The sequence below is a fragment of the Oncorhynchus mykiss genome, chromosome 10 (assembly GCF_013265735.2).
Source record: "Oncorhynchus mykiss isolate Arlee chromosome 10, USDA_OmykA_1.1, whole genome shotgun sequence".
Taxonomy (NCBI): domain Eukaryota; kingdom Metazoa; phylum Chordata; class Actinopteri; order Salmoniformes; family Salmonidae; genus Oncorhynchus; species Oncorhynchus mykiss.
In genome coordinates, this window is record NC_048574.1 from 57907478 (window position 1) to 57920173 (window position 12696).

The 12696-nt window shown below is 40.5% G+C and overlaps 1 protein-coding gene across 2 annotated transcripts; it reads right to left on the reverse strand.

Moving 5' to 3' along the window:
* Positions 1 to 1287: 1287 nt before the first annotated feature.
* On the reverse strand, positions 1288 to 12129 carry LOC110534350 (SLAM family member 5-like). 2 transcript variants are annotated; one of them, XM_036933439.1, is made up of 5 exons: positions 11935 to 12129; positions 2657 to 2974; positions 2288 to 2569; positions 2051 to 2167; positions 1288 to 1648 (listed from the first exon to the last, which is right to left on the reverse strand). In XM_036933439.1, the coding sequence occupies exons 1-5, from the start codon at positions 12002 to 12004 to the stop codon at positions 1554 to 1556; spliced, it is 882 nt and encodes a 293-aa protein (XP_036789334.1). In that variant the 5' UTR covers positions 12005 to 12129; the 3' UTR covers positions 1288 to 1553. The 2 variants fall into 2 exon arrangements, with proteins under 2 accessions (XP_036789334.1, XP_036789335.1); XM_036933440.1 differs by having other exon boundaries at positions 2047 to 2167; positions 11935 to 12128.
* Positions 12130 to 12696: the final 567 nt, after the last annotated feature.

A 12696-nucleotide genomic window follows, 5' to 3' on the forward strand; every position in this document is an offset into this window, starting at 1 on the left:
ATCTCAAACGCCTGCTCTTTTTATATGATGTACACAGCTGCTATCCACTGGCAAGCTAAACAATGACCAGCTATAAAAAGATATAGGGGAAGAACCTACATTTAAACAACAGAACAGACAGAACTGAAAAGAAGCTTTGGTCCAGCAGTAGCATAGCAAACACACTAGTGAATTGTATTAAAAGAGGTTCCATTTGTTTTAACCTATACATTGAGATTTGGGGAAAAAGGCACTTGAAAAGAAGGATATCCTGCTACTAACTCAATGGATAGCTATTGAATTGGTTCTTATCAGTGGATGTTATCGAGGTCTCTATTTGACAGGTTTGTGAGAATGGCCTACAAAGGAAGCCTGAAATTCTAATATCAGCATAACAGTTCCAGGGTATTTTTCTCCCATAACAACTGTGCCTCTAAAAGGTTTTCTGGGTGAATCATTTTTTACTTTCGTTTTGTTTCAATGTCCTCTTCATGATATACTGTCCCCTACATGATGTGAGTTATCCTATTGACTTCACATTTGTCTCTTTCATGCTGTGTCAACATCCCCGCTGGCAGCCATGCGATGTAACAGGAGTGTATCATAAACTGATGTCAGCTTAGGGTTGTCTCTACGCGACTCCAATTCTGGTATATCTGTTCGCTCGGGGTAGGTGGGGGAGGGAGGGACAGTGAAAGAAGGGGCAGAGAGTGGGGAGATAAGAGGTTAGGAAAGTAACAAAAACAAAAAAAGTTCTTATGCTTCTTTATTATAAACTTTGTGCCAGAGGAAGGAAACAGGACAAGCCTGACGATCTCTTGTCTACTCTCATTGTTCTGCAGTACGGAACTCAACAGTCAACACAACACATCTAGAACCTTTCCTAAAGCTAGTGGAAGGAATCACGAAGCCTAACTTTAAAATTCTACAGACTTTGCAAATACTGTAAAAGACCATATGAAGATCAAAGGAATTGCTAATCAAATCAAATGTTATTTGTCACATGCGCCGAATACGACAGGTGTAGTAGACCTTACAGTGAAATGCTTACTTACTGTACAAGCCCTTAACCAACAATGCAGTTTTAAGAACAATAAGTGTTAAGTAAAAAAGTTACAAATAATTAAAGAGCAGCAGTGAAATAACAATAGCGGGGCTATAAACAGGGGGTACCGGTACAGAGTCAATGTGCTGGTTAGTCGAGGATTGAGGTAGTATGTATATGTAGGTAGAGTTAAAGTGACTATGCATAGATAATAAACAGGGAGTAGCAGCTGCGTAAAATAGGGGAGAGGGGTGGGGGGCAATGCAAATAGTCTGGGTCGCCATTTGATTAGCTGTTCAGGAGTCTATTGGCTTGCGGGTAGAAGCTGTTAAGAAGTCTTTTGGACCTAGATTTGGCACTCCGGTACACCATATGCGCCGTGTGGCTTCTCATTGTGCAACCAAATGAGTTGCAAAGACATCAGGCCGGGTATCAAACTCAGGTGGTCTGTGCAACTCAAGACCACATGAACCCACTGACACAGAGATAAAGCCAACAGTTGTAGACATGAGGGCTGCTGTATTGTCAATCAGCCTGTAACATTTTTACTAACCTGGTTATCTGTTCGTTTTTTAGGAGTTATCTCTGTATACTCAATGTCAACCTGCACTCTTTCGGCTGAATCTAAGAAGACAAATAAAGGAAAGTAAATATAGGCCTAAGGGGAGGTGTGACTAACTGACAGACATATAGATGCTCACCCCACAGCACAGGTTCTGTAAACACTCAGGAGCTATTTTGGTGTCAGATAAGCCAAGCTATTCAAGTGATCATTGTCAGAGAGTGTGTGTGCCTTCTGCTTTTTCAACATTTCAAGAAGTTGTCTGGGATAATGACACTGTCTGACCAAGCGGAGGAAGTGTGGAAGATACGACATTTTATTTGACCTGCATCCTGGGTTCAAGCAAACATTTCCTACCTTTTCCAAAACACTACCCTTGATTGTAAAAAAAATAATAATTTTAAAGGCTATGCATGTTTTGACTTTGGGGAGTGAACTCACACATGTAAAAGATAAATACCTGCCTTGTGAGTGTTCATTTCCCCTCTTCCTTAGATAGATTGCAAGTCCAACCAGCCCTGAGGCAACCAAAACGCAGGTTACATCAATAATAAGCACACCCAGAGTCCTCTCGCCACTGTCTGAAATAAAACACAAGGAAATTATTTTAGTAAAATCTGTTTTGAATGAGCTCAAATACACTTCAGTTTGACTTGGTAATTGCTATTTTCTGGATGGTTTCCATTCAAAATGTCTCTTACCTGCATCATTAGGATGACCATCTTCACTGCAACATTTTGGGACAAGAACTGTCTCATTGCTGACAGGGTTGGAAGCCACACAGCTGTAGGTGGAGTTGTAGTTCTTTCCCTCTACCTCCAAATGGAGAGAAAGATCAGAGGTGAGGTCAGGACTACTGGTCTGGTTTAGTATTTCCTCTCCCCTGTACAAGGTCAAGGTCACCTCTTTTTCATTGTCCACAGAACACACCACACTACAGGAGCTGCTGTTACACTCTGTCACCTGAGGTTTGGAAACAACATCTAGAAGAAAAAATACAAGTAAATTGAAATTGGAACCTATATTAAATGTTTTCGAAATATACAACACACAGATACAAAAACACTTACTGTATACTGTGAGCTCAAATGTTTTTCTTTTTTTCCCTTCATCTGTATTCTCCACAGTATAAACCCCAGCATCGTCTATCTGAAGGTCTGACAGAGTGAAGTATCTTGTAACATTGTTCAAGTGGAGGCGGTTTTCAAATCTCTTCTCAAGGGTGATTTTGCCTCGTTTACCAGGGTACACATTTGCAATACTGCCAAGGTCTCCATAAAGTAAATTGCTAGAATTGATCACCCTCTCTTGAAAAGAGAAAGACTGTCCCACGATGCCTTTCACCTGCTGAGTCTCAGACTGGACTGTTTGCTGGGAAGCACAGAGAACTGTGGAAAGAGAGAGACTAAATATTAACACAATGACTGCAGTCACACACTAAATCTCACAATACCTGGATAAGTGTTTAACATGTCAGTAACTGCATCCATATGATATAGTGATCTGATGTCAGACTGCACTGAAAACGACAATGAAATTCAATCATTAGTTCATGTTTTCTGCACGTCTGCATTGTAGTCATCTGGAATGACACTACTGACTTGAGTATCACAGTCATTCTTAGTTATTTACAGGCCTAATGTGATGGTTGGGGTCAGGAAATAATTGTTAGGAACTAGATGTTGAATATTTTGTCCGAAATTAAGTTCACATGGAAATGCATTCTCTGAGTGAGGAAAGTTCTTCTCCCCAAATAAAAGTCAAGGATATCACTGAAAAAGCACATGACTTTACAGAGATATTTCAAGTAACATAACTTTCCACTACAGCCTCTCAGATAGCCTAGATCGAATCCTTTGAATTTCAGGGTCAGAGGAACATTTCAACCTGATAGAGGACTATTGTAGGCGTCAGCCTATGTGTTATTTGTTCAATCAAGTTTTTGTGTTGAGAAAACAGAAAAATAGATCAGGGGCATGATGGTTGTCCTACTAGCAGTAGGAAAGAGGCAGGTTATCTGTACAAATGGACACTGTAAAAATATTCTGATTATAAGCATCTGTAGCCTGTAGAAATGTGTCTGCTAAATTACTCAGATGTAATTATCTAGACAGATGTCATGTATATCAATAATCATCCGTGGAAAAAGTATCAAATTGTCATACTTGAATGAAAGTAAAGACACCTTAATAAAAAATCAAAATGAGTCACCCAGTAAAATACTACTTGAGTAAAAATGTAAGTGTTTGGTTTTAAATCTACTTAAGTATCAAAAGTAAATGTAAAGGCTAAAATATACTTAAGTATCAAAGGTAAAAGTATGAATGATTTAAAATTCCTTATTTCAAACAACCCAGAGCTCATATCTATATATATATATATATTTAAATAGTTTTTATTTACGGATAGCCAGGGGCACACTCCAACAGTCACACATAATTTACAAGCTAAGCATTTGTGGTTAATGAGTCTGCCAGATTATAGGCAGGAGGGATGACTAGGCATGATAAGTGCGTGCATTTGACTTTTTTTTGTCCTGCTAAGCATTGAAAATGTAATGAGTACTTTTGGGTGTCAGGGAAAATGCATGGAGTAAAATGTACATTATTCTCTTTAGGAATGTAGTGGAGTAAAAGTACAAGTTGTCAAAAATATAAATGTTAAAGTACAGATACTCCTCAAAAACAAATTCAGTAGTACTTTAAAGTATTTCCTTTTTTTCCCCTAAATAGTATCTTCTTTTTTTTCCTAAATAAAAATGTCCTAACTGCAAAAGATTTGTAGATTTTAGGCCCAGCTGCAGGAAGTAGTTTGAGGGTGGGGGCGCAGTTATTTTTTTCATTGACGGAGGGTGGATGTTTTTTTGCCCGCACTACAGATGGCTATATTGGTCCGCTAATACAGGACGATTAAATGCCCAGTGCACTACTTCTGATTTTTCAGGAGGTGCTGCAGCACCCTCAGCACCCCTACTTCCCACAGCTATGGTTTTAGGTGTTGAGTAAGGTAGAACAAATGTTTCAGTGTCACATCCTCTGTGGAGACATAGTCTTAATGTAGGCAGCAGGTGGGCTCAATTAGGCAGTAGGTTACCCAGGTCATTAGCTTAATAATCTGGTTATTGGCTCATAGGCCCAAAGGCATATTATTGGGCTTGTACAAGAGCAGCTTTTCAGTATTAGTTCTACAGGTGAATAGAAGAGAACTCATGCACACCCTACGAACATAATGTATTTGTCCTCCAATAGCGAACTGTATACATAGTCTATCTGAATATGTGACTGTGTCTCTGCTTGTGAACACAGAGTAATTTCCTTTCCCATCAGTCTGTCACATCGTGTGGTCCGCCTTCTTCTGTCACGTTAGTGGTTTGACCACACTGAGAAGCAGCCCCACACAGTCTTCCCTGTGTACAGGAGTCCCATCTCACTAACAGGCCTACTGTATGTGGTGAAATAAGTTTCCACTGCAATGAATACTTTTCATTGCTGCGAACAGAATAGTTCTCAGTAATGCTAAAGGTCAACCCGTGACTTATAATTCTTACAGTTGTCAGATCAATGTAGACCTGATAGGGGTGTTTGGATTTCTAAAAATGAAAGTGAAATTGCACTGGGAAAAGGAAGGCTATTTTACATGGGTGGGTAAGGCCTAGGAGTGTAACTACAGTACTTTTGTACAACATTGTTTTCACATTCTCTAAGCAAATTAACTATGCAAATTGGTGATGAGACGATGAACATTGTGGTGATAGCCTCCCTAATGTTGTATGTTCTTCAGCACAAGGAAGCTAGCCTCCAGCGTACATACTCCAGACACAGCCAGAAGAGGACTGGCCACCCCTCATAGCCTGGTTCCTCTCTATGTTTCTTACTAGGTTTTGACCATTCTAGGGAGTATTTCCTAGTCACCGTGCTTCTACACCTGCATTGCTTGCTGTTTGGGGTTTTAGACTGGGTTTCTGTACAGCACTTTGATGTATCAGCTGATGTAAGAAGGGCTATATAAATACATTTGATTTGATATTAAGTATGCATACGAAATAAGCCTAATATCTTTCTGCCTAATCACTGCCTAATGTCTGACCCACACATACTCACATACCACATACCAAAGTTTTGTTCATTTAGGATAAACATACTTCTCAGCATCGCCATAGGGATTGTAACAAAGGATAGACAACACAAAAACAGTGAATTGATATAAGAAAAACAGTTTTAAAAAATGTATGCAAATGTTGAGGGGCTATTTCTGCAGCTGGCTACTGTAACAGTAAAACTGACAATTAACAACAAAGCATTGGCTGTGCCATCAACTTGTAGTTAATTTGAATTGTGAAACTGCAGTTACAGTATATGCAGTATAATGGTTATTTTGAAAGCAGCAATTGCAGTATAACTGCAAAATAGTTAGGACCAACCAAGAGTTAGGACATAACCACTACACCAGGGGTTAGGCAACCATGATCCTGGAGTGACGCAGGTGATTGATGTTTTTCATTTAACCGACTTGGAAGGACAGGTGTGTTGAATTTAGGCAATAACTGAACTGATCAATTAGCTCAGTTGGTCAGGTGTGGTGCCTAGTTGGAACAAAATCCTGTAGTACCTGCGGCCCTCCAGGAAGAGGATTGCCTACCCCTGTACTACACAATTACTGAATTGTACTGAATTGTACAGTATAATCTAACATTAACCCTGCAGGTTCAAACGTGACTGTAACTGTGTTATTTTGGACACAGGTATTGCAGTAGCCATATAAAAAAAGCATGTGCCACTGCACAACTGCAATGATTTTTGCTGGGAAATATATTTTTCATTGGAAAATGACAGATAATTTCAAAACATCAGTTAAGAGTTATTGAGTTATTGTTCCAAGTTCCAAGAGCAGCTGGTAAAATGATGAGCTCCTAATATCTAGTATTAGATATCATATTTCAAATGATTTCGAGGAAGAGTACATTTGAGAAAAACGAGTGAGTGAAAGATAAAGAAGGACTAAGAATACAACATCAGAAGACAACTTTTATCCAGATAACTCAACTGGATAGCTAACAAGCTAACAGTTGTTTACATGTTGTTATGGAGTTGCTAAGAGTTTCTAGCTACTGGCTACCTGCTATTAGCTAAAAAGAACTAGCTAGCTAACAAATAACAAAAAGGACAATCAAAAGGACAGGACAAAGAACAGGGAAACTAGTACCTAAACTTACACAAGCAAGAGAAAACAATTCAGACAGAAAACAATCGAGGTAGGCTTTGTTTACATTCAAAAACATCTAGCTACAACTAGCCAACTGCAAACCAGCTGTAACATATACTGTATCCAGCTGTAATGAACTAAGACAGATACATTTACAAGCCCCAAACTCAGCAACCTTGCAATCCAAAATGCAAAAGGCATTGCCAGTGAAGCAAAGGTTTTAAAAGAGCACACAGAGACCATAAGAGCAGACTTTATACAACAAAAAATACAAAGAAATCAAGGTGGATCTTCTCAAATTCTTGGCATGCATCCTTGCGCAAGGCAAACTAACATCTTAAATTGTGTGGAAACAACCCCAAAATGTAATATTAAAGAATATAATAACAGAACAGTAATGATCCAAGGCTCTGAGGTCTCATAGGCAGAAACTCAAACAGGATGTACCAGTGACGAGAACCATTCAACGCTGGTCCGACTAATCAGAAGCCAAGCTTCAAGAAGATTGTTTTGATCACGCTGACTGGAATATGTTCCGGTCAGCCTCAGAGAACAACATTGACCTATAACCTGACTCGGTGAGTGCGTTTATAAAGAAGTACATTGGAGATGTCGTACCCACTGTGACTATGAAAACCTACCCTAACCAGAAACCGTGGATGGATGGCGGCATTTTCTCAAAGCTGACAGCGTGATCCAACGCTTTTAACCATGGAAAGAGGTCTGGGAATATGACTGAATATAAACATTGTAGTTATTCCCTCCGCAAGGCAATCAAACAAGCAAAATGCCGGTGCAGTGACAATGTGTGGTCGCATTTCAATAGCTCAGACACGAGACGTACAGTGGGGCAAAATAGTATTTAGTCAGCCACCAATTGTGCAAGTTCTCCCACTTAAAAAGATGAGAGAGGCCTGTAATTTTCATCATAGGTACACTTCAACTATGACAGACAAAATGAGATTTTTTTTTTCCAGAAAATCACATTGTAGGATTTTTTATGAATTTATTTGCAAATTATGGTGGAAAATAATCAATAACAAAACTTTATCTCAATACTTTGTTATATACCCTTTGTTGGCAATGACAGAGGTCAAATGTTTTCTGGAAGTCTTCACAAGGTTTTCACACACTGTTGCTGGTAGTCTGTCATAGTTGAAGTGTACCTATGATGAAAATTACAGGCCTCTCATCTTTTTAAGTGGGAGAACTTGCACAATTGGTGGCTGACTAAATACTGACTAAATACTATTTTTGCCCCACTGTATGTGGCAGGGTCTACAGGAAATAACGGACTACAAAATAGAAAACCAATCACGTCACGTACAACAACAACACGCTTCCAGACAAACTAAACACCTTCTTTGACCGCTTTGAGGATAATACAGTGCCACTGTCGCAGCCCGCTAACAAGGACTGTGCCCCCCCTCACCTTCTCGGTGCCTGACGTGAGTAAAACATTTAAATGTGTTAACCCTCGCAAGGCTGCTGGCCCAGACGGCATCCCTAGCCTTGTCCTCAGAGCATGCGCAGACCAGCTGGCTGGTGTGTTTACGGACATATTCAATTGCTCCCTATCCCAGTCTGAAGTCCCCACATGCTTCAAGATGGCTATCATTGCTCCTGTACCTAAGAAGGCAAAAAGAACTGAACTAAATTACTTCTGCCCCGTACCACTCACTTCTGTCATCATGAAGTGCTTTGGGACTAGTCATCGATCATATCACCTCCACCTTACCGGCCTCCCAACAAATCAAATCAAATCGCATTAGTCACATGCGCCAAATACAGCAGGTGTAGACACTACAGTGAAATGCTTACTTACGAGCCCCTAACCAACAATGCAGTTTCAAAAAATAAGGATAAGAATAAGTGTAGCAAGTAATTAAAGAGCAGCAGTAAAATAACAATAGCAAGACTATATACAGGGGGGTACCGATACAGAGTCAATGTGCGGGGGCACCGGTTAGTTGAGGTAGTATGTACATGTAGGTAGAGTTATTAAAGTGACTATGCATTGATTATAACAACAGAGAGTAGCAGTGGTGTAAAGAGGGGGAAAGGGGGTGGGGGGGGGGGTGCAAATAGTCTGGGTAACCATTTAATTAGATGTTCAGGAGTCTTTTGTCTTGGGGGTAGAAGCTGTTTAGAAGCCTCTTGGACTGAGACTTGACGCTCCGGTACTGCTTGCCGTGTGGTAGCAGAGAGAACAGTCTATGACTAGGGTGGCTGGAGTCTTTGACAATTTTTAGGGCCTTTTTAGGGCCTTCCTCTGGTATAGAGGTCCTGGATGGCAGGAAGCTTGGCCCAGTGATGTACTAGGCCGTTCGCACTACCCTCTGTAGTGCCTTGCGGTAAGAGGCAGAGTAGTTGCCATACCAGGCAGTGATGCAACCAGTGGTTGTGATGCAACATGCTCTCGATGGTGCAGCTGTAGAACCTTTTGAGGATCTGAGGACCCATGCCAAATCTTCTCAGTCTCCTGAATGGGAATAAGTTTGGTCGTGCCCTCTTCACGACTGCCTTGGTGTTCTTGGACCATGTTAGTTTGTTGGTGATGTGGACACCAAGGAACTTGAAGCTCTCAACCTGCTCCACTGCGGCCCCGTCAATGAAAACGGCGGCGTGCTTGGTCCTCTTTTTCCTGTAGTCCACAATCATTTCCTTCTTCTTGATCATGTTGAGGGAGAGGTTGTTGTCCTGGGACCACACGGCCAGGTCTCTGACCTCCTCCCTATAGGCTGTCGGTAATCAGGCCTACCACTGTTGTGTCATCTGCAAATGTAATGATCGTGTTGGAGTCGTGCGTGGCCGTGCAGTCATGATTGAACATGGAGTACAGGAGGGGACTGAGCACGCACCCCTGGGGGGCCCCTGTACTGGGCTTGACTACCAACAACGACGAGACAGCCTACAGGGATGAGGTGAGGGCACTCAACCTCTCACTCAACGTCAACAAAACAAAGGAGATGCTAGTTATAGCCATATGGTAGCTAGCTGGCTAACATTGAACCTAGTTGGTTAGCTTTAGCTACCTGCAGATTCAAACTTCATGGATGGTCGCTAGCTATACCAATCCGTTTGTACTGAAGCTATGGGTTGGTGTTATGGTTAATTGTTTAGCTAGCTTGCTATTTCATGAACATGTCAAGGGGGGGGGGGGGGGGGGGGTTATAGCATTGATTTTCCCATAAATTTCCCATAAATTTAGTGTCTGGGTAAGCATCATCTAATAATTATTACATATTTTTATCTGGACACTTTCATAGTCAGATTAAGATCTAGACCAAGGAGTATATGAAATATATTTTTACGTAGAGTATTTCCTTATTGTAGACTACTACTTTCACCAGTTTTAGTCTTGAAATCAGTGGTTGGGTGGGGCTAAGGCTTAAGAGTGTGTGAATGCTGAATATGTGTAGACAAAGAACTCTCCAGTAGGTGTACCAAAACATTCAAAGGCCATTTTCTCAAAAGTGGGGTTACAAGTTTATCAACTTCAAAGCAGAATTATGCATGCAAGTATAAAAAAATATGTTGAATCAACCTACTTGAAGAGAAACACCAATGACATCCTCCTCTTTCATGTTGGAAACGGTCATACAGTAGGCTACACACTTTTAGGTTATGTTGTTCTAGGCTGCCTGGCTAAAATGCTTGCTAGCTAGCCTAACTTCCTTTCATTGGCAATGATGTGCCAGGCCAGCTAGTTAACGTTAGCCTATAGTAGGCCTATAGCGTGTACAAATTGTCTGTCCTCGGTTGCAACACTCACTTCTGAGTTCCAATATGCCTCTGAAAGCAATGTCAGCACAAGAACTGTTCATCAGGAGCAACCCGTTGGGTTTTCCATGGCCGAGCAGCCACACACACAAGCCTAAAATCACCATGCGCAATGCGAAGCATCAGCTGGATTAAAGTAAAGCTCACGGCCATTGGACTCCTGAGCATTGGAAATCACGCTTCACCATCTGGCAGTCTGATGGATGAATCTGGGTTTGGCGGATGCCAAGAGAACGCTGCTCGAATTCATAAGGCCAACCCCAAAAAACTACTTAAGTAGTACTTTAAAGTATTATTAATTAAGTACTTTACACCACTGCTGACCACATACTTTTGGTCATGTAGAGAAGCTCTTATTTCTCTTGAACGTCTTCATTCTCAGTTTTAAGACATTCAAGTGAGATACTTACACCCTAAAAAAACACCACTTTTTTGTCTCACGCTATGAACAGAGGTACATCACATTTGTGGTGAGCTGACTTGTGACCAGACCATGAACTTCATCAAAAAGACATTGCCTGTTCCAACGACCTGCCTCGCACTCTTCCATACATCTATGTGACAGACGGCCACTGACCACATAATGACATAAACCATAAACATTTCCTGTTTAATGTCCCACTCCAAAGAAGCTTAAATACCACTGAGTTTTAATGTTAATTTTACCGAATGAATTTTAGATATTGATATCCATTAAAGAATTTCTTCATTTTGGGGATGAAGCCATGTCCATAAAGGTGCATGTTTTATTGTCACATCCATAGTCATTAGTCTTTTCAAACATCAATGGGCAAGCACTGTGAGCCTAAACACAGTGAACATGTGACTTCTGTCATTTGGCCAAAATTCTTATAGAACACAAATTCGTTTCTAATGACAAGCTCCAGTCTCAGTCTCAGAGAACTATAAAAAGTTGTCAGCCTGTTGTTTCCAAAATATTATTAATCTCTCATCTAAGTTAGTCTATGAATCAATAAGGTATTGGCATACTCTGTAGTTGGTGTATAGATCACAAACGTTTATATCCTACAACTCTTTCTTCCCATGAAAGAGCTCTGTTTTTAGAAACTAGTCTCTGTCTGTATCTATCCCTTACTTTAAATATTTGTCTAATGCTCGGACAGGATAAAGGAGCACGTCTCTCCAGAAAGGGAGGAATGTTATTTTGGAATGAGTCTTAGCGATAGGCTACACACAGTGTAAATGTTGCACTGTTTAAATGATTCACAATTTTTTAATTTGACCAATGTTGCTAATTAAAACATTGAACATTTAAAAATAAAAACATTTGGCTACTTATCTGTCATCTCCCACATACAATTTTAGTTAGTGCAGCAAATCAGTAAAAATAAAAGAAACATACCATTAATGAGAAAATATATCAGCATGAACATCAGTCTGGCAAGCCTTCTCCATCTGAACAAATGGTTCATTCCTCTAAATCTCCAACTGTTCAGTGGTGCGCACTGTGAAGAACCGGAAAGATGTGATCTTGTCCTGGTACAGAGGAGAGAATAGACTCAACCAGACCAGCAGCCCTCTGTGGTGTATTCATTAAGACGATTCTGTTGCAAAATGTTTCTTAAACAGAAGGAAACAGAAAGGGGAGGGACCTAACTGAATTTATCCAATAGAAACTGTTGTTTTAGTTGCAACTGTTTGGGCAAATGTTTACACCCCTCGTCTCATCACCAGTCTGTCTCTCCCTCTCGAGAGATAAGATTACAACTCCATCTACAGTGGTGTATTTGATTACCCTGTCAGTAATCACATCATTGCCGTCAACATCACAACACCCTGAGGAGATGAGATGGAGGTTTGGCAGAAGAAGCATGTGTGAGAAATTGGATAATCCATGACTGCCATCATGTCTGAGCTCATTACATTATAATACCCATCCCTCTTGAGATAAAGAGAGTGGTTAGTAGACTTGTTATGTAGTGATGAACCAGAGTGTAGGTTGTTAAAAAACTCTTAAGGATCTGCCACTTTTTTTCAATTTTCACCTAAAATGACATACCCAAATCTAACTGCCTGTATGTCAGGCCCTGAAGCAAGGATATGCATATTCTTGAAACACTTTGACATTTTTGGAAATGTGAAAGGAATGTAGGAGAAAATAACA

What these genes read in the sequence shown, in the direction of transcription:
- LOC110534350 (XM_036933439.1), bottom strand. Translation starts at nt 12,004, where the DNA reads ATGAACCATTTGTTCAGATGGAGAAGGCTTGCCAGACTGATGTTCATG. An exon ending in GATATATTTTCTCATTAATG is followed by an intron (nt 2,975 to 11,934) that starts GTATGTTTCTTT and finishes CTCTTTCCACAG; the next exon opens with TTCTCTGTGCTTCCCAGCAA. An exon ending in GGGAAATGAACACTCACAAG is followed by an intron (nt 1,649 to 2,050) that starts GCAGGTATTTAT and finishes TTGTCTTCTTAG; the next exon opens with ATTCAGCCGAAAGAGTGCAG.